Source organism: Bombina bombina, chromosome 4 (genome assembly GCF_027579735.1).
Source record: "Bombina bombina isolate aBomBom1 chromosome 4, aBomBom1.pri, whole genome shotgun sequence".
NCBI classification, from domain to species: domain Eukaryota; kingdom Metazoa; phylum Chordata; class Amphibia; order Anura; family Bombinatoridae; genus Bombina; species Bombina bombina.
The window spans coordinates 582,708,284-582,731,427 of NC_069502.1; the positions used below are offsets into that span (position 1 = coordinate 582,708,284).

General features: G+C 40.5%; 1 protein-coding gene across 1 annotated transcript in view; it reads right to left on the minus strand.

Annotated features, from left to right (window-relative positions):
* The window catches only part of MMS22L (MMS22 like, DNA repair protein), an 881,591-nt gene that overhangs the window by 375,880 nt on the left and 482,567 nt on the right, over positions 1–23,144 (minus strand). Inside the window, exons 21-22 of the mRNA XM_053712068.1 lie at positions 9,154–9,290; positions 7,922–8,064 (exon numbers count right to left, since the gene is read on the minus strand). Coding sequence (XP_053568043.1) covers positions 7,922–8,064; positions 9,154–9,290 — 280 coding nt within the window. The remainder of the gene's footprint in view (positions 1–7,921; positions 8,065–9,153; positions 9,291–23,144) is intronic.

Here is a 23,144-nt window from a genome sequence, read left to right on the forward strand (position 1 = left end):
AATGAGCTGTAATCCTTTCAGGGGGCTGCTGTCCAGCAGTCTCATAGGCTAGGCGTATTATGCTCCGAAGCCAAAAGCGAAAGAGAGGTTGCCAAAGCTTTTTGACCTCTCCTCTGTCCAGAGTAAACAACAAACAGGGTAGATGTTTGACGAAAATCTTTAGTAGCTTGTAAGTAAAACTTCAAGGCACGGACTACGTCCAGATTATGTTAAAGACGTTCCTTCTTTGAAGAAGGATTAGGACACAATGATGGAACAACAATCTCTTGATTGATATTCTTGTTAGAAACCACCTTAGGTAAAAACCCAGGTTTGGTACGCAGGACTACCTTATCTGCATGAAAAATCAGATAAGGAGAATCACATTGTAAGGCAGATAGCTCAGAGACTCTCCGAGCCGAGGAAATAGCCATCAAAAACAGAACTTTACAAGATAAAAGTTTAATATCAATGGAATGAAGGGGTTCAAACGGAACTCCTTGAAGAACTTTAAGAACCAAGTTTAAGCTCCACGGGGGAGCAACAGGTTTAAACACAGGCTTAATTCTAACCAAAGCATGGCAAAATGCCTGGACGTCTGGAACCTCTGCCAGACGCTTGTGCAAAAGAATAGACAGAGCAGAAATCTGTCCCTTTAAGGAACTAGCTGATAATCCTTTGTCCAAGCCCTCTTAGAGAAAAGACAATATTCTAGGAATCCTAACCTTACTCCATGAGTAATTCTTGGATTCACACCAATAAAGATATTTACTCCATATCTTGTGGTAGATTTTCCTGGTAACAGGCTTTCGTGCCTGTATTAAAGTATCAATGACTGACTCAGAGAAGCCACGCTTTGATAGAATCAAGCGTTCAATCTCCATGCAGTCAGTCTCAGAGAAATTAGATTTGGATGATTGAAAGGACCTTGTATCAGAAGGTCCTGTCTTAGAGGCAGAGTCCATGATGGAAAGGATGACATGTCCACTAGGTCTGCATACCAAGTCCTGCGTGGCCACGCAGGTGCTATCAGAATCACCGATGATCTCTCCTGTTTGATTTTGGCAATCAGTCGAGGGAGCAGAGGAAACGGTGGAAACACATAAGCCAGGTGGAAGAACCAAGGCGCTGCTAGAGCATCTATCAGCGTCGCTTCTGGGTCCCTGGACCTGGATCCGTAACAAGGAAGCTAGGCGTTCTGGCGAGACGCCATGAGATCCAACTCTGGTTTGCCCCAACGATGAATCAACTGAGCAAACACCTCCGGATGGAGTTCCCACTCCCCCGGATGGAAAGTCTGACGACTTAGAAAATCCGCCTCCCAGTTCTCCACGCCTGGGATATGGATTGCTGACAGGTGGCAAGAGTGGTACTCTGCCCAGCTAATTATTTTTGAGACTTCTAACACCGCTAGGGAACTCCTGGTTCCCCTTGATGGTTGATGTAAGCCACAGTCGTAATGTTGTCCGACTGAAATCTGATGAACCTCAGTGTTGCTAACTGAGGCCAAGCCAGAAGAGCATTGAATATCGCTCTTAACTCCAGAATATTTATTGGAAGGAGTTTCTCCTCCTGAGTCCACGATCCCTGTGCCTTCAGGGAATTCCAGACTGCACCCCAACCTAGAAGGCTGGCATCTGTTGTTACAATTGTCCAATCTGGCCTGCGAAAGGTCATACCCTTGGACAAGTGTACCCGAGACAACCACCAGAGAAGAGAATCTCTGGTCTCTTGATCCAGATTTAGCAGAGGGGACAAATCTGTGTAATCCCCATTTCCACTGACTCAGCATGCATAATTGCAGCGGTCTGAGATGAAGGCGCGCAAATGGCACTATGTCCATTGCCGCTACCATTAAGCCGATTACCTCCATACACTGAGCTACCGAAGGGCGCGGAATGGAGTGAAGAACACGGCAAGCATTTAGAAGTTTTGATAACCTGGACTCCGTCAGGTAAATTTTCATTTCTACAGAATCTATAAGAGTCCCTAAGAAGGAGACTCTTGTGAGTGGGGATAGAGAACTCTTTTCCTCGTTCACTTACCACCCGTGCGAGACTTGGCAACTTGAAAGCTTGACGCCTGTATCAGGATGTCGTCTAGATACGGAGCCACCGCTAAGCCTCGCGGTCTTAGAACCGCCAGAAGTGAGCCCAGAACCTTTGTAAAGATTCTCGGGGCTGTAGCCAACCCGAAGGGAAGAGCTACAAATTGGTAATGCCTGTCTAGAAAGGCAAACCTTAGAAACCGATGATGATCTTTGTGAATCGGTATGTGAAGGTAGGCATCCTTTAAGTCCACTGTGGTCATGTACTGACCTTCTTGGATCATGGGTAGGATGGTCTGAATAGTTTCCATTTTGAAAGATGGAACTCTGAGGAATTTGTTTAAGATCTCTAGATCCAAAATTGGTCTGAAGGTTCCCTCTTTTTTGGGAACCACAAACAGATTCGAATAAAAACCCTGTCCTTGTTCCGTCCGCGGAACTGGATGGATCGCTCCCATAACTAGGAGGTCTTGCACACAGCGTAGGAATGCCTCTTTCTTTATCTGATCTGCAGAAAGCCTTGAAAGATGAAATCTCCCTTGTGGAGGGGAGGCTTTGAAGTCCAGAAGATATCCCTGAGATATGATCCCCAACACCCAGGGATCCCGAACATCTCTTGCCCACACCTGGGCGAAGAGAGAAAGTCTGCCCCCTACTAGATCCGTCGCAGGATAGGGGGCCGTTCCTTCATGCTGTCTTAGAGGCAGCAGCAGGCTTTCTGGCCTGCTTGCCTTTGTTCCAGGACTGGTTAGGTTTCCAGGCCTGCTTAGATTGAGCAAAAGTTCCCTCTTGTTTTGAAGCGGAGGAAGTTGATGATGCACCTGCCTTGAAATTTCGAAAGGCACGAAAATTAGACTGTTTGGCCCTATCCTGAGGAAGGGTGTGACCCTTACCTCCAGTAATGTCAGCAATAATTTCCTTCAAACCAGGCCCGAATAAGGTCTGCCCCTTGAAAGGAATGTTGAGTAATTTAGACTTTGAAGTCACGTCAGCTGACCAGGATTTAAGCCATAGCGCCCTACGCACTTGGATGGCGAATCCGGAATTCTTAGCCGTTAGTTTAGTCAAATGAACAATGGCATCAGAAACAAATGAGTTAGCTAGCTTAAGTGTTCTAAGCTTGTCAATAATTTCAGTCAATGGAGCTGTATGGATGGCCTCTTCCAGGGCCTCAAACCAGAATGAAGTTGCGGCCGTGACAGGCGCAATGCATGCAAGGGGCTGTAAAATAAAACCTTGTTGAATAAACATTTTCTTAAGGCAACCCTCCAATTTTTTATCCATTGGATCTGAAAAAGCACAACTGTCCTCAACCGGGATAGTAGTACGCTTTGCTAAAGTAGAAACTGCTCCCTCCACCTTAGGGACCGTCTGCCATAAGTCTGTGTAGTGGCGTCTATTGGAAACATTTTTCTAAATATAGGAGGTGGGGAAAAAGGCACACCCGGTCTATCCCACTCCTTGCTAATAATTTCTGTAAGCCTTTTAGGTATAGGAAAAACATCAGTACACACCGGTACCGCATAGTATTTATACAGCCTACACAATTTCTCTGGTACTGCAACTGTGTTAGTCATTCAGAGCAGCTAATACCTCCCCAAGCAACACACAGAGGTTCTCCAGGTTAAATTTAAAATTAGAAATCTCTGAATCAGGTTTCCCCGAATCAGAGATGTCACCCACAGACTGAAGCTCTCCGTCCTCATGATCTGCATATTGTGACGCAGTATCAGACATGGCCCTTACAGCATCTGCGCGCTCTGTATTTCTCCTAACCCCAGAGCAATCGCGCTTGCCTCTTAATTCAGGCAACCTGGATAATACCTCTGACAGGGTATATTATTCATGATTGCAGCCATGTCCTGCAAGGTAATCGCTATGGGAGTCCCTGATGTAATTGGCGCCATATTAGCGTGCATCCCCTGAGCGGGAGGCGAAGGGTCTGACACGTGGGGAGAGTTAGTCGGCATAACTTCCCCCTCGTCAGAATCTTCTGGTGATATTTCTTTTATAGTTAAAGACTGATCTTTACTGTTTAAGGTGAAATCAATACATTTAGTACACATTCTCCTATGGGGCTCCACCATGGCTTTCAAACATAATGAACAAGTAGGTTCCTCTGTGTCAGACATGTTTAAACAGACTAGCAATGAGACTAGCAAGCTTGGAAAACACTTTAAACAAGTTTACAAGCAATATAAAAAACGTTACTGCACACAAAACACAAAGTGTCAAAATTTGAAATAACAGTGAAAAAAGGCAGTTACACTAACGAAATGTTTACAGTGTATGTAACAAGTTAGCAGAGCATTGCACCCACTTGCAAATGGATGATTAACCCCTTAATACCCAAAACGGAATAATAAAAAGACAAAAACGTTTTTTTTTTTCACAACAAATGCCACAGCTCTACTGTGGCTTTTTACCTCCCTCAAAAACGACTTTGAAGCCTTTTGAGCCCTCCAGAGATGTCCTGGATCATGCAGGAAGAAGCTGGATGTCTGTGTCTGTAATTTTTGCTGTGCAAAAAAAACGGCAAAATAGGCCCCTCCCACTCATATTACAACAGTCGAAAGCCTAAGGAAACTGTTTCTAGGCAAAATTCAAGCCAGCCATGTGGAAAAAAACTAGGCCCCAATAAGTTTTATCACCAAATACATATAAAAACGATTAAACATGCCAGCAAATGTTTTATATTACATTTTAATAAGAGTATGCATCTCTATTAATAAGCCTGATACCAGTAGCTATAACTGCATTTAAGGCTTTACTTACATTAGTTCGGTATCAGCAGCATTTTCTAGCAAATTCCATCCCTAGAAAAATATTAACTGAACATACCTTATTGCAGGAAAACCTGCACGCCATTCCCTCTCTGAAGTTACCTCACTCCTCAGAATATGTGAGAACAGCCATGGATCTTAGTTACTTCTGCTAAGATCATAGAAAACGCAGGCAGATTCTTCTTCTAAATACTGCCTGAGATAAACAGTACACTCCGGCACCATTTAAAAATAACAAACTTTTGATTGAAGAATAAACTAAGTATAAAACACCACACTCCTCTTACGACCTCCATCTTGGTTGAGGCTTGCAAGAGAATGACTGGTGATCCTCTTGCAACTTCCTGTTGGGAAGGAGAATATCCCATAAGTAATGGATGATCCGTGGACTGGATACACTTAACAAGAGAAATACTAATCCTAGATTTATTTCCTTTCCAAATTAAATTTCTAATCGCTGTATTCAATATTTTGAGATCTTTATAATGTATTCTTAGGGGCAGCATATGTATAGGGTATAACATTCTAGGAAGAATGGACATTTTTATTACATGGACTCTACCTGTCAGGTTTAAATTTAGATGTTGCCATATTCTAAGATCTTTAACTATCTTTTTAATTAAAGGTAGAAAGTTCATATCATATATTATATGAGGATTGTTAGATATTTTTATTCCCAAATATGTCATACAGTCCTCCACTTCTTCAAAGATATATTTTTTTTCCTTTGATTTTTTATACAACCATAATATCTGTGATTTCTTCATATTAACCTTATATCCTGAAATATATCCAAATAAGAGAATATTCTCTATAATTTTTTCGATATATATTTCTGGGTCAGATATAAATAGTAACAGATCATCTGCAAATAGCGCCATCTTTAAAAATGTATCTCCTAATAAAATACCTGATGTATTTTTTTTTTAATAAGGTATATAAGTGTCTCTAATGCTAAATTGAAAAGAAGCGGGGAGAGGGGGAATCCCTGCCGTGTGCCTTTATTTAATTAAATTGGTTGGAGTATAAACTGCTTTGACATATTCAAGGAATTTCCCCTTAATATTTACTCTCTCCAGAGTATAAAATAAATTATTCCATTCAATCCTAACGAAGGCCTTTTTAGCATCAAGCGATAGCAGAAAGGCCTCCGATAGGGTATCCTATACATCCCTCTCCCCAAATTTATGAATAACATGTAAAATATTTCTAATATGTTTTACCGATGATCTTCCAGTCATAAATCTCACCTGTTCTTCTGAAATAATATGTGGGAGTATCTTATTCAATCTATTTGCTAATATTTTCATTAATATTTTATAATCAACGTTTGTTAATGATATTGGTCTATAGGACTGTGGTTCTAATTGGTCCTTCCCAGGTTTCGGTATAATTACCATGTTCACAATCTTATATGTGGGCGATATTACCTCTTTCCCCTCATAGATTGCTTGAAATACATGACATAAAGGGTCTATAATTTTCGAAATCATTGCCTTATAGTATTCTGCGGGTAGTCAGTCTGGGCCAGATGCTTTGGATAAGGGTAATTTTGGTATAACTTTCTGTATGTCTTCGATTTCAATTCTATTATTAAGTATTCTAGCCTGTTCATCAGTAATTTGTGGTAACTTCATTTAATTTCAAAGTGCCTGGTGATTTTTTGTATTGATTCCCTGTGATTCATATATCTTTTGGTAGTAATTCTTAAAGCATTTAATAATGTTGTCTATATCTTGGTAAGTATGATTTTGATCTTTTATTGCATAGATATAATTTTGCGATTTTCCTTCTTTGAGTATATTAGCCAACATTCTACCTGATCTATTGCCCCATCTATATTTTGCAGATCTTTTTTTAAGCTCTTCCTGTGATTTATTGAATAGGATTAGATCTCTCTTTTTTTAGCGTTAAAATATATATTTTTATTATGGGTTGATGGTTCCTTCCTATACTGTAAATATGTTATTTCAACCTGGTTATTAATCCTAATCTCGTCTTCTCGTTTCTTTTTTTCTCTCTATATTTTAAGTAAGATATCATCTCTGCTTTCATCGTGGCTTTGAAAGCTTTCCAAAATAATTGTGCTTTTCCTCTATACTCATTATTATTTTCCCCAAAAGCTTCCCATTTTTCCTCTAAAAATTGTAATCCATTGCTCTGATTTATTCTCCTCCCCATTTAGATGGAAACATATATCAGCATTGTTTATGTTTTTCAACACATTTAACAGACATTAATATTTTTGAAGTTAAATTGAAAATCTGCAGAGATTTGTATTTGTGTGTAGAAAAGAGATTGTAGTGCCCTAATATCTGACATTATGACTCCCCCACCTATTTTTTTTCTCCCACGGTTATAATGGTTCTTTTGCTGTGTTAAACTGAGGTGCATTGGGAGCACAATGTGTGAGGAGGAAGGGTCAAGCATTACAATTAAATATAAAATTTTAATTAAATAAAACTATTTACATTTTTTTTTATTAAGGTAATGATTATCTTTCTCCTTCCAATAAAGTACAGCTGAAAAATGTATCAAGAGTGAATGATTTACTGATTAAACTGGTGATAGTTCACCTCCCAATAATTTAATTTATTCTAATAATCTATGCATATCTAATGATATATAACCAAATCAGTAATGGTCTGAAACAACTGGAAAAATCATCTGAAAACGTATTATTCTAAAAATGAAAACCATGATTTAAATTAATTTAAACCAGTCTTACAGACTAGTGATTTTAATCAAATCCACCCTGCCCTGCCCCCAGTGTGATAAGAGTAAATAATTGTTACTGTCAGTTCTTGGCATGAGCAAATCTGACTCCATATTATCTAGTCTATTCACTAGCCTTAAAGTTTTATTACATCATGCTAAGATTAACTTTCCTGCAAAGGCCTCCTCCTTCTTGTAGGGCACTGTAAAATACACTGCACTGTAAAAGACACTGCCCAATATTGCAATGCTTTCTATTAAGTATAAACAACTATTTTTTCTAATACAACAATTAAACTGACTAACATCCCTTTAAGATGCTCTAGCTTGAGTGGAGATCTAGGCATTAGCAATCTCAGTCACATGGTTTAGAATGCTATACATCTTTCTGGCTTACCTTGATGAATTGTAAAATTGCACTCTTTGGATCTTGTTTGTTAGATTTAGGGTCAATTTTTCCTTTGCATAAAATATTTTCCACTTCAGGTAGTTTGAAAACTAGTCTAGATAATTCTCCCAGCTGTTCTGTCAGCAGCATTGCTGTAAACAGTACACAAAAAATACAAATTGATGTCTGTTATGCTGTAAATATACAAGGGTATAACTATTTTTGCTTCCATTTCCAAAAACTAGGATTATGTAAGGGAATCATAAAATATAGAAAGTGCTTTTTAAGCTACATTTGTAACTAAACAGTATTGCTACTTTTACATATCAATCTGTAAAACCAGAAAAAAAGACCAGAATTAATGACAAAACATGTAGCAAATTTAAAGTGAATGTAAAGTCACATTGTCCCATTAACACCGCAGTAACTGTCATTTAAAAAAATCGGTACTTTAATTCATCATTTTTAAAAAATATATTTTTTTAACTTACTAGACGTGCGCTCAAAGTACTAATCCTCCGCCTGCCATCTTAGATTTTTGAGTGACAGATCAAGCTAAATCTGTTCTCTCAATCATTGAATCCCCCCGGGGGACCAAACCCCTTTTCCATATGTCACGCGTTCCTATTGCACCTGCGTTAGACCGCTACTCTTCTATTCAACTCAGACGTGTGTTCACGCTTCGCGCATGCGCTGTAGCATAATTTACGGGCTATGCAAAATATTCACTAATTGTCCTGCAGCCAGGTAAGTAGCGATCTTCTCAGCTCGGATGTAAATACATATATAATGATTTCAGTAACTTATTTTAAACATGGAAATATAATAGAGAAGCATATTGAACGTAAATATGATTATTGTCAATAGTTCTATTTAAATTATTATATAAACGATCAAATATTATTGTTACTTGGCCAAAATGTAATGCCGTGGAACGCATGCGCAGTAGATGTGAACGCACTTTTAGAATTAGTAAACAGCGGGTGGGACCGCTCCCTACGTAACAGGGAGGAAAATAAGGAAGTTGTGGATGGGAGGAGCTGTGCTAGAAAACGGACGGAAATCGGTGATCAAAATATATCAATAATACTGTTGTTTTTTTTATTTTAAAAAAGTGTCGGTTTAGCAACTATGCACACAAGGAATCCATATGTGCAATCAATATTATAAAAAATAACATTCAATTTAAGACTACTGAAAAAAAGCAGTTAAGATGTTAAACTCGTATTTACACAACTTACTTATTTCAGAGTCACTTCGTATTGCTGCACCAACAGGCTGATCAATAAAGATTTGCAATACACATCGTATCCAAGCTCGAATACACAAGGCTTGATAAGAAGTATATCCCATGCTAGAGAGGGCTTCGGTTAATATGCTATGAGAAAATGTAAATCTTTGTCAAGACACTGCAATATTTTATCAATCATAATATAACAATAATACCATACTTAAGAGACACACTAATGCATGCATTATTATTACAATTTATTTTATAGTGCTGCAAAATTCCGTAGCACTCCTTTCTTTTGTAAGATGATGAGAGTCCATAGGCGTCCATAACATGTGGGATATATTTCCTGCCACTAGGAGGAGATCAAGAACCCTCACAAGAGCTTTAATCCCTCCCACCTCCTCTCCTCACTCAGTTTGTTCTTGGCCTCCAACGAGAGAAGTGCTCTGCAAACAAGATTTTAATATTTTCTATTGAATCATTTATTAGAAGCTCAGACCTGACTTGAGACCCAGTACCCCTCTAACAGCTTTGTTCAGAGAAGGTTTCCGAATAAATTCTCCAATATTCCATGTGAAGCAGGGGTAAAGGAATACCTATGTTATGGCAGGTCATGTGGTACCCTTACGTGTAAATCGCTGCCATAATTGCCCTCAGGCATTGCAGGGACCCCGTCCCTTAGCCCCCCACCCCCGCCTGATTGGGTTGCTGGTATAACCACAAGTATATTTACTTGCACTGAATGGGCTCTCTACTGGATCAGCATTCTGTAAGAGAAAAAGGCCTCAGCAAGCTGGTATGATACAGTGGAGGTGTGCTGCAGTCCAGGTAAAATGACACTAAACACAACCCAGGAACTATCCCTTGTAATCTCCTTATATAGGTACTAAATAGTTCACAACCTTTACACGTACCGCTTTAACTGTGTAAACATTGTAACATACATTGATGCAAAAAGCTGCCATTAAAGGGACACTAAATCCAACATTGTTCTTTCATGATTCTGATAAAGAATACAAATTTAAACAACATTCCAATTTACTTCTATTATCTAATTTGCTTCATTCTTTATATATCTTTTGTTGAAGAAATAACAATGCACATAGGTGAGACAATCACATTAGGCATCTATGTGCAACCACCAATCAGCAGCTACTGAGCCTGTCTAGATATGCTTTTCAGTAAAGGATATCAATAGAATGAAGCAAATAAGATAAAATAAATAAATTAGAAAGTTGTTTAGAATTGTATGTTCTTTTTAAATCACGAAAGAAAAAAAACTAAATTTATGCTTACCTGATAAATTTCTCTCTTGTGGTGTATCCAGTCCACGGGTTCATCCATTACTTGTGGGATATTCTCCTTCGCAACAGGAAGTTGCAAGAGGACACCCATAGCAGAACTGTCTATATAGCTCCTCCCCTAAACCCCACCTCCAGTCATTCGACCGAAGACAAGTAAGAAAAAGGAGAAACTATAGGGTGCAGTGGTGACTGTAGTTTAAAAAATAAAAACACCTGCCTTAAAGTGACAGGGCGGGCCGTGGACTGGATACACCATAAGAGAAAGAAATTTATCAGGTAAGCATAAATTTTGTTTTCTCTTGTAAGGTGTATCCAGTCCACGGGTTCATCCATTACTTGTGGGATACCAATACCAAAGCTTTAGGACACGGATTAAGGGAGGGACAAGGCAGGCACTTAAACGGAAGGCACCACTGCCTGTAAGACCTTTCTCCCAAAAATAGCCTCCGAGGAAGCAAAAGTATCAAATTTGTAGAATTTAGAAAAAGTATGAAGCGAAGACCAAGTCGCCGCCTTACAAATCTGTTCAACAGAGGCCTCATGTTTAAAAGCCCATGTGGAAGCTACCGCTAAAAGCCGATAATCCCTTTTCCAATCCTTCTTGGAGAAAAGATAGTATCCTAGGAATCCTGACCTTACTCCATGAGTAACCCTTGGATTCACACCAATGAAGATATTTACACCATATCTTATGATAGATTTTCCTGGTGACAGGCTTTCGAGCCTGAATCAAGGTATCAATGACCGACTCAGAGAAACCACGTTTTGATAAAATCAAGCGTTCAATCTCCAAGCAGTCAGACGCAGAGAAATTAGATTTGGATGTTTGAATGGACCTTGGAGTAGAAGGTCCTGCCTCAGCGGCAGAGACCATGGTGGAGAGGATGACATGTCCACCAGATCCGCATACCAAGTCCTGCGTGGCCACGCAGAAGCTATCAAAATCACCGAAGCTCTCTCCTGCTTGATCTTGGCAATCAGATGAGGGAGGAGAGGAAACGGTGGAAACACATAAGCCAGGCTGAAGGACCAGGGCACTGCTAGAGCATCTATCAGCGCTGCCTGGGGATCCCTTGACCTGGACCCGTAACAAGGAAGCTTGGCGTTCTGACGAGACGCCATCAAATCCAGTTCTGGTTTGCCCTATAGTTGAATCAGCTGGGCAAATAACTCCGGATGGAGCTCCCACTCCCCCGGAAGAAAAGTCTGCTGACTTAGAAAATCCGCCTCCCAGTTCTCTACTCCTGGGATATGGATAGCTGAGAGATGGCAAGAGTGAACCTCTGCCCATAGAATAATCTTGGAAACCTCCATCATTGACAGGGGACTCCTTGTTCCCCCCTGATGGTTGATATAGGCTACAGTCGTGATATTGTCCGACTGAAATCTGATTAACTTGGCCGCAGCTAGTTGAGGCCAAGCCTGAAGAGCATTGAATATCGCTCTTAGTTCCAGAATGTTTATCGGAAGGAGGGCTTCCTCCTGAGTCCACGAACCCTGAGCCTTCAGGGAGTTCCAGACTGCGCCCCAGCCCAGAAGGCTGGCATCTGTCGTCACTATAGTCCACTCTGGCCTGCGGAAACTCATTTCCTTGGACAAATGGACCCGAGATAACCACCAGAGAAGAAAATCCCTGGTCTCTTGATCCAGATTTAACAGAGGAGACAAATCTGTGTAGTCCCCATTCCACTGGTTGAGCATGCAAAGTTGCAGAGGTCTGAAATGCAGGCGGGCAAACGGAACTATGTCCATTGCCGCTACCATTAGGCCGATCATTTCCATACACTGAGCCACTGACGGCCGAGAAGTGGAATGAAGAGCACGGCAGGAAGTTAAAAGCTTTGATATCCTGACTTCTGTCAGAAAATTTTTCATTTCTACTGAATCTATCAGAGTTCCTAGGAAGGAAACTCTTGTGAGAGGAGAGAGAGAACTCTTTTCTATGTTCACTTTCCACCCGTGAGACCTCAGAAAGGCCAGAACAATGTCCATATGGGACTTGGCGATTTGAAAAGTCGACGCCTGAATCAGAATGTCGTCTAGGTAAAGGGCTACCGCTATGCCCCGCGGCCTTAGAACCGCCAGAAGGGACCCTAAAACCTTCGTAAAGATTCTTGGAGCCGTTTCTAACCCGAAGGGAAGAGCCACAAACTGGTAATGCCTGTCTAGGAAGGCGAGCCTGAGGAACTGATGATAATCTCTGTGAATCGGAATGTGGAGATAAGCATCCTTTAAGTCCACGGTAGTCCTATATTGACCCTCCTGGATCATAGGAAGGATGGTTCCGATTGTCTCCATCTTGAAGGATGGGACCCTGAGAAATTTGTTTAGGATCTTGAGATCCAAGATAGGTCTGAAAGTTCTCTCTTTTTTGGGAACTATAAACAGGTTTGAATAGAAACCCAGCCCCTGTTCCTCTCTTGGAACTGGGTGGATCACTCCCATAACCAGTAAGTCTTGAACACAACATAAGAATGCATCTCTCTTTATCTGGTTTACAGATAGTTGTGAGAGATGAAATCTCCCCATTGGAGATGAACCTCTGAATTCCAGAAGATATCCCTGAAAAACAATCTCTAGTGCCCAGGGATCCTGGACGTCTCTTGCCCAAGCCTGGGCGAAGAGAGAAAGTCTGCCCCCGACTAGATCCGGTCCCGGATCGGGGGCTACTCCTTCATGCTGTCTCAGAGGCCGCCACGGGTTTCTTGGCCTGCTTCCCCTTGTTCCAAGCCTGGTTAGGTCTCCAGACTGGTTTGGACTGGGCGAAATTTCCCTCTTGTTTTGCATTAGAGGAAACTGAAGCTGCGCCACTCTTGAAGTTTCGAAAGGAACGAAAATTATTCTGTTTGGTCCTTAACTTATTGGACCTATCCTGAGGAAGGGCGTGACCTTTTCCTCCAGTAATATCAGAAATGATCTCCTTCAGACCAGGCCCGAATAGGGTCTGTCCCTTGAAGGGGATGTTAAGAAGCTTAGACTTTGAAGTAACGTCTGCTGACCAGGACTTAAGCCATAGCGCCCTACCCGCCAAAATGGCAAAACCTGAATTCTTAGCCGTTAGCTTGGTTAAATGAAAAACGGCATCAGAAATAAAGGAATTAGCTAACTTAAGAGCTTTAATCCTGTCTAGAATATCGTCTAACGGGATCTACACCTGTAGAACCTCCTCAAAAAACTCGAACCAAAAAGCCGCTGCAGCAGTAACTGGGGCAATGCATGCAAGAGGCTGGAGAATAAAACCTTGATGAATATAAAATTTCTTAAGGAGACCCTCCAATTTTTTATCCATAGGATCTAGGAAAGCACAACTGTCCTCGACGGGGATAGTTGTGCACTTAGCTAGGGTAGAGACTGCTCCCTCCACCTTAGGGACCGTCTGCCACGAGTCCCGTATGGCGGCATCTATGGAAAACATCTTTTTGAAAGCAGGAGGGGGAGAGAACGGCACACCTGGTCTATCCCATTCCTTAGTAATAATTTCTGGAAACCTCTTAGGGACTGGAAAAACATCAGTGTAAACAGGCACTGCAAAGTATTTGTCCATTTTACACAATTTCTCTGGAACCACAATGGGGTCACAGTCATCGAGAGTCGCTAAAATCTCCCTAAGCAATAAGCGGAGGTGTTCAAGCTTAAATTTAAACGCTGTCATTTCAGAATCAGACTGAAGCAACGCCTTCCCTGAGTCTGAAATGTCACCCACAGATAGAAGCTCACCTGCCTCGGCTTCTGAGTATTGTGAGGGTATATCGGACACAGGCATTAAAGCGTCAGAAAGCTCTGTATTAGTTCTAGCCCCAGAGCTGTCTCACTTTCATTGTAACCCTGGCAGTTTGCACAATACCTCTGAGAGGGTAGCATTCATAACTGCTGCCATGTCCTGTAAGGTAAAAGAATTAGACTAGATGTACTTGGCGTCACTTGAGCGGGAGTTATAGGTTCTGACACATGGGGAGAGCTAGATGGCATAATCTCCCTTTTCTCAGTCAGAGAATCCCCTGGAGATAAAGCTTTAAGCGCCATAATATGGTCTTTATAGTTTATAGAAATTTCCGTACATTTGGTACACATTCTAAGAGGGGGTTCCACAATGGCTTCCAAACATATTGAACAAGGAGTTTCCTCTATGTCAGACATGTTTAACAGACTAGTAATGAGACAAACAAGCTTGGAAAACACTTTAATAAAGGTGAAACAGCAATTAAACAAAAACGTTACTGTGCCTTTAAGAGAAAAAAACTAGCACTTAAACTGCAAAACAGTGTAAAAATACAGTAAAGTCTTTGACATTTTTACAGTGTGTGTAAGGGACTAAAGCAACATTGCACCCACTTGCAAATGGATGATTAAACCCTTAGGCCCCAAACCGGATTGAAAAAACGTTAAAAGACAGTTGAGCACCTTGCCACAGCTCTGCTGAGGCTCCTACCTGCCCTCAAATACGATTTTGTGCAGAAATAAACCCTTTGAAATGGTCCTCAGATGCCAGAGGACTCCTCTATGGAAGCTGGATGTCTCAGTCTGAATTAAAACTGCGCATCTAGAGCGCTAAAATAGGCTCCTCCCACCATGTACTGGATGTCAGAGGGGCCTTAAGAAAATACTCCTAGGAGTATCTGACTAGCCATGTGGAAACTAGGCACCAAATAAAGACTTATCTCCCTCAGAGAAAAAACGTCCTATTTATGAAATTCTTAGCCGTTAGCTTGGTTAAATGAAAAATGGCGTCAGAAATAAAGGAATTAGCTAACTTAAGAGCTTTAATCCTGTCTAGAATATCGTCTAACGGGGTCTCCACCTGTAGAGCCTTCTCAAGAGACTCGAACCAAAAAGCCGCTGCAGCAGTAACTGGGGCAATGCAAGAGGCTGGAGAATAAAACCTTGATGTATAAAATTTTTCTTAAGGAGATCCTCCAATTTTTTATCCATAGGATCTAGGAAAGCACAACTGTCCTCGACGGGGATAGTTGTACTCTTAGCTAGGGTAGAGACTGCTCCCTCCACCTTAGGGACCGTCTGCCACGAGTCCCGTATGGCGGCATCTATGGGAAACATCTTTTTGAAAGCAGGAGGGGGAGAGAACGGCACACCTGGTCTATCCCATTCCTTAGTAATAATTTCCGAAAACCTCTTAGGGACTGGAAAAACATCAATGTAAACAGGCACTGCAAAGTATTTGTCCATTTTACACAATTTCTCTGGAACCACAATGGGGTCACAGCCATCCAGAGTCGCTATAATCTCCCTAAGCAATAAGCGGAGGTGTTCAAGCTTAAAATTAAACGCTGTAATTTCAGAATCAGACTGAAGCAACGCCTTCCCTGAGTCTGAAATGTCACCCACAGATAGAAGCTCACCTGCCTCGGCTTCTGAGTATTGTGAGGGTATATCGGACACAGGCATTAAAGAGTCAGAAAGCTCTGTATTAGTTCTAGCCCCAGAGCTGTCTCGCTTTCCTTGTAACCCTGGCAGTTTGGACAATACCTCTTAGAGGGTAGCATTCATAACTGCCGCCATGTCCTGTAAGGTAAAAGCATTAGACCCGCTAGATGTACTTGGCGTCACTTGAGCGGGAGTTATAGGTACTGACACATGGGGAGAGCTAAATGGCATAATCTCCCTTTTTTCAGTCAGAGAATCCCCTGGAGATAAAGCTTTAAGCGCCATAATATGGTTTTTATAGTTTATAGAAATTTCCGTACATTTGGTACACATTCTAAGAGGGGGTTCCACAATGGCTTCCAAACATATTGAACAAGGAGTTTCCTCTATGTCACACATGTTTAACAGACTAGTAATGAGACAAGCAAGCTTGGAAAACACTTCAATAAAGGTGAAACGGCAATTAAAAAAAAAACGTTAATGTGTCTTTAAGAGAAAAAAAATAGCACTTATACTGCAAAACAGTGTAAAAATACAGTATTGTCTTTGAAATTTTTACAGTGTGTGTAAGGGACTAAAGCAACATTGCACCCACTTGCAAATAGATGATTAACCCCTTAGGCCCCAAACCGGATTTAAAAAACGTTAAAAGACAGTTGAGCACCTTGCCACAGCTCTGCTGAGGCTCCTACCTGCCCTCAAATATGATTTTGTGCAGAAATAAACCCTTTGAAATGGTCCTCAGATGCCAGAGGACTCCTCTATGGAAGCTAGATGTCTCAGTCTGAATTAAAACTGCGCATCTAGAGCGCTAAAATAGGCCCCTCCCACCATGTACTGGATGTCAGAAGGGCCTTAAGAAAATACTCCTAGGAGTATCTGACTAGCCATGTGGAAACTAGGCACCAAATAAAGACTTATCTCCCTCAGAGAAAAAACGTCCTATTTATGAAATCATGTAAACGTTTTGTCACTAAGTAATATGAGTAGTAACATGAGTATTACCCTGTTTTGTAAGCATGATCCCAGTCGTTGTTAAATCACTGCATCAGGCTTACCTCAAATACACAAGGCTCTGTCAGCATTTTCTAGAACTTATTCATCTCTCTAGAAAACATAATTTATGTAAGAACTTACCTGATAAATTCATTTCTTTCATATTAGCAAGAGTCCATGAGCTAGTGACGTATGGGATATACATTCCTACCAGGAGGGGCAAAGTTTCCCAAACCTTAAAATGCCTATAAATACACCCCTCACCACACCCACAAATCAGTTAGTGGGCTGATAAGAATAAAGTGCGAAAGCATATAAAATAAGGAATTGGAATAATTGTGCTTTATACAAAAAAATCATAACCACCACAAAAAGGGTGGGCCTCATGGACTCTTGCTAATATGAAAGAAATGAATTTATCAGGTAAGTTCTTACATAAATTATGTTTTCTTTCATGTAATTAGCAAGAGTCCATGAGCTAGTGACGTATGAGATAATGACTACCCAAGATGTGGATCTTTCCACGCAAGAGTCACTAGAGAGGGAGGGATAAAATAAAGACAGCCAATTCCTGCTGAAAAAAATCCACACCCAAAATAAAGTTTAATGAAAACATAAGCAGAAGATTCAAACTGAAACCACTGCCTGAAGAACTTTTCTACCAAAAACTGCTTCAGAAGAAGAAAACACATCAAAATGGTAGAATTTAGTAAAAGTATGCAAAGAGGACCAAGTTGCTGCTTTGCAAATCTGATCAACCGAAGCTTCATTCCTAAACGCCCAGGAAGTAGAAACTGACCTAGTAGAATGAGCTGTAATCCTTTGAGGCGGAGTTTTACCCGACTCGACATAGGCATGATGAATTAAAGATTTCAACCAAGATGCCAAAGAAATGGCAGAAGCTTTCTGGCTTTTTCTAGAACCAGAAAAGATGAAAAACAGACTAGAAGTCTTTCGGAAAGACTTAGTAGCTTCAACATAATATTACAAAGCTCTAACAACATCCAAAGAATGCAATGATTTCTCCTGAGAATTCTTAGGATTAGGACATAATGAAGGAACCACAATATCTCTACTAATGTTGTTAGAATACACAACCTTAGGAAAAAATTCAAAAGAAGTTCGCAACACCGCCTTATCCTGATGAAAAATCAGAAAAGGAGACTCACAAGAAAGAGCAGATAATTCAGAGACTCTTCTGGCAGAAGAGATGGCCAAAAGAAACAAAACTTCCAAGAAAGAAGTTCAATGTCCAAATGAATGCATGGGTTCAAAAGGAGGAGCTAGAAGAGCCCCCAGAACCAAATTCAAACTCCAAGGAGGAGAAATTGACTGAATGACAGGTTTTATATAACCAAGTCTTGTACAAAACAATGAATATCAGGAAGATTAGCAATCTTTCTGTGAAAAAGAACAGAAAGGGCAGAGATTTGTCCTGTCAAGGAACTTGCGGACAAACCTTTATCTAAACCATCCTGAAGAAACTATAAAAAAATTCTCGGAATTCTAAAAGAATGCCAGGAAAAAGGATGAGAAGACACTAAGAAATATAAGTCTTCCAGACTCTATAATATATCTCTCTAGATACAGATTTACGAGCCTGTAACATAGTATTAATCACAGAGTCAGAGAAACCTCTTTGACCAAGAATCAAGCGTTCAATCTCCATACCCTTAAATTTAAAGATTTGAGATCCTGATGGAAAAAAGGACCTTGCGACAGAAGGTCTGGTCTTAACGGAAGAGCCCATGGTTGGCAAGAGGCCATCCGAAAAAGAATCCGTCCATGCTGGAGCTACCAGCAGAACAAACGAGCATTCCTTCAGAATCTTGGAGATTACTCTTGGAAGAAGAACTAGAGGCGGAGAGATATAGTCAGGATGATACTTCCAAGGAAGTGATAATGCATTCACTGCCTCCGCCTGAGGATCCCAGGGTCTGAACAGATACCTGGGAAGTTTCTTGTTTAGATGAGAAACCATCAGATCTATTTCTGGAAGTTCCCACATTTGAACAATCTTGAAGAAATACCTCTGGGTGAAGAGACCATTCGCCCGGATACAACGTTTGACGACTGAGATAATCCGCTTCCTAATTGTCTATACCTGGGAAATGAACCGCAGAGATTAGACAGGAGCTGGATTCCGCCCAAACCAGAATTTGAGATACTTCTTTCATAGCCAGAGGACTGTGAGTCCCTCCTTGATGATTGATGTATGACACAGTTGTGACATTGTCTGTCTGAAAACAAATGAACGACTCTCTCTTCAGAAGAGGCCAAGACTGAAGAGCTCTGAAAATTGCACGGAGTTACAAAATATTGATCGGTAATCTCACCTCCTGAGATTCCCAAACCCCTTGTGCCGTCAGAGACCCCCACACAGCTCCCCAACCTGTAAGACTTGCATCTGTTGAAATTACAGTCCAGGTCGGAAGAACAAAGGAAGCCCCCTGAACTAAACGATGGTGATCTGTCCACCACGTCAGAGAGTGTCGTACAATCGGTTTTAAAGATATTAATTGAGATATCTTTGTGTAATCCCTGCACCATTGGTTCAGCATACAGAGCTGAAGAGGTCGCATGTGAAAATGAGCAAAGGAGATCGCGTCCGATGCGGCAGTCATAAGACCTAAAATTTCCATGCATAAGGCTACCAAAGGGAATGATTGTGACTGAAGGTTTTGACAAGCTGATATCAATGTTAGACTTCTCTTGTCTGACAAAGACAGAGTCATAGACACTGAATCTACCTGGAAACCTAAAAAGGTTACCCTTGTCTGAGGAATCAATGAACTTTTTGGTAAATTGATCCTCCAACCATGATCTTGAAGAAACAACACAAGTCGATTCGTATGAGATTCTGTTAAATGTGAAGACTGAGCAAGTACCAAGATATCGTCCAAATAAGGAAATACCAATACCCTGTTCTCTGAATACAGACAGAAGGGCACCGAGAACCTTTGTAAAAATTCTTGGAGCTGATGCTAAGCCAAACGGTAGAGCCACAAAACTGGTAATGCTTGTCTAAAAAAAGAGAATCTCAGAAACTAAAAGTGATCTGGATGAATCGGAATATGCAGATATGCATCCTGTAAATCTATTGTAGACATATAATGCCCTTGCTGAACAAAAGGCAGGATAGTCCTTACAGCTACCATCTTGAATGTTGGTATCCTTACATAACGATTCAATATTGATAGATCCGGAACTGGTCTGAAGGAATTGACCTTCTTTGGTACAATGAAGAGATAGAATAAAACCCCAGCCCCTGTTCCAGAACTGGAACTGGCATAATTACTCCAGCCAACTCTAGATCTGAAACACATTTCAGAAATGCTTGAGCCTTTGCTGGGTTTACTGGGACACGGGAAAGAAAAAAATCTCTTTGCAGGAGGCCTTAACTTGAAGCCAATTCTGTACCTTTCTGAAACAATGTTCTGAAACCAGAGATTTTGAACGGAATTGATCCAAATTTCTTTGAAAAGAACGTAAACTGCCCCATACCAGCTGAGCTGGAATGAGTGCCGCACCTTCATGGACTTAGGAGCTGGCTTTGGGTTTCTATAAGGCTTGGATATATTCCAAAGTGAAGAAGGTTTCCAAACTGATACCGCTCCTGAGGATGAAGGATCAGGCTTTTGTTCCTTGTTGTGATGAAAAGGAACGAAAACAATTATTAGACCTAAATTTACCTCAGATTTTTTTATCCTGTGGTAAAAAAGTTCCCTTCCTTCCAGTAACAGTTGAGATAAAAGAATCCAACTTAGAACCGAATAATTTATTACCCTGGAAAGAAAGGGATAGCAAAGTTGACTTAGAAGACATATCAGCATTCCAAGTTTTAAGCCATAAAGCTCTTCTAGCTAAAATAGTTAGAAACATATACCTGACATCAATTCTAATGATATCAAAGATGGCATCACAAATAAAATAATTAGCATGTTATAGAATAATAATGCTATGAGAATTATGATCTGTTACTTGTTGCGCTAAAGCTTCTAACCAAAAAGTTGAAGCTGCAGCAACATCCGCTAAAAATATAGCAGGAGTAGAGACAGCCCCATTAACCTTAGGGATTTTGTCCCAAACTCTAATCTGTCAGATGGCACAGGATATAATTGCTTAAAACGTTTTAAAAGGAGTAAATGAATTACCCAAATTATTCCATTCCCTGGAAATTACTTCAGAAATAGCATCAGGGACAGGAAACACTTCTGGAATAACTACAGGAGATTTAAAAACCTTATTTAAACGTTTAGTTTTAGTATCAAGAGGACCAGAATCCTCTATTTCTAATGCAATTAATACTTCTTTAAATAAAGAACGAATAAATTCCATCTTGAACAAATACAAAGATTTATCAGCATCAACCTCTGAGACAGAAACCTCTGAACCAGAAGAACCATTATCAGTATCAGAATGATGATGTTCATTTAAAAATTCATCTGAAAAAAGAGAAGTTTTAAAAGACTTTTATGTATACTAGAAGGAGAAATAACAGACATAGCCTTCTTAATGGATTTAGAAACAAAATCTCTTATGTTATCAGGAACACTCTGAGTATTAGATGTTGACGGAACAGCAACAGGTAATGTAACAGTACTAAAGGAAATTTTATCTGCATTAACAAGTTTGTCATAACATTTAATACAAACAACAGCTGAAGGAACAGATACCAAAAGTGATACACTTAGCTTTGGTAGCTCCAGCACCGGGCAGCGATTTTCCTGTAGTATCTTCTGACTCAGTTGCAACGTGGAACATATTGCGATATGTAATAGAAAAAAACAACATATAAAGCAAAATTGATCAAATTCCTTAAATGTCATTTTCAGGAATGGGAAAACAATGCCAGTGAACAAGCTTCTAGCAACCAGAAGCAATAAATAATGAGACTTAAATAATGTGGAGACAAAAGTGACGCCCATATTTTTTTTTTTTTTTTTTTTAGCGCCAAATAAGACGCCCACATTATTTGGCGCCTAAATGCTTTTGGCGCCAAAAATGACGCCACATCCGGAACGCCGACACTTTTGACGTAAAAGAACGTCAAAAATGACGCAACTTCCGGCGACACGTATGACGGCGGAAACAGAAAAAAATTTTGCGCCAAAAAAGTCCGCGCCAAGAATGACGCAATAAAATGAAGCATTTTCAGCCCCCGCGAGCCTAACAGCCCACAGGGAAAAAGTCAAATTTTTTAAGGTAAGAAAAAATGATTGATTCAAATGCATTATCCCAAATATGAAACTGACTGTCTGAAAATAAGGAATGTTGAACATCCTGAGTCAAGGCAAATAAATGTTTGAATACATATATTTAGAACTTTATAAAAAAGTGCCCAACCATAGCTTAGAGTGTCACAGAAAATAAGACTTACTTACCCCAGGACACTCATCTACATGTTTGTAGAAAGCCAAACCAGTACTGAAACGAAAATCAGCAGAGGTAATGGTATATATATATAAAAGAGTATATCGTCGATCTGAAAAGGGAGGTAAGAGATGAATCTCTACGACCGATAACAGAGAACCTATGAAATAGACCCCGTAGAAGGAGATCATTGCATTCAAATAGGCAATACTCTCCTCACATCCCTCTGACATTCACTGCACGCTGAGAGGAAAACCGGGCTCCAACCTGCTGCAGAGCGCATATCAACGTAGAATCTAGCACAAACTTACTTCACCACCTCCATAGGAGGCAAAGTTTGTAAAACTGATTTGTGGGTGTGGTGAGGGGTGTATTTATAGGCATTTTAAGGTTTGGGAAACTTTGCCCCTCCTGGTAGGAATGTATATCCCATACGTCACTAGCTCATGGACTCTTGCTAATTACATGAAAGAAATAAAAATACTCAACATACCTCAAAGCAGGTAATCTGCAGACCGTTCCCCCAACTGAAGTTTTCCCATACTCTTTAGTTATGTGTGAGAACAGCAATGGACCTTAGTTACAAACCGCTAAGATCATCAAACCTCCAGGCAGAATTATTCTTCTAATTTCTGCCTGAGAGTAAAACAGTACAACGCCGGTACCGTTTAAAAATAACAAACTATTGATTGAAGGTAAAACTACACTAAGTCACCACATATCTCTTGATACTTCCTATCTTGTCGAGAGTTGCAAGAGAATGAGTGGAGGTGGGGGTTAGGGGAGGAGCTATATAGACAGCTCTGCTATGGGTGTCCTCTTGCAACTTCCTGTTGGGAAGGAGAATATCCCACAAGTAATGGATGAACCCGTGGACTGGATACACCTTACAAGAGAAATGGGTTTCATGTCCATTTAAGTGCTTAAGATAAGGGCATGTTCC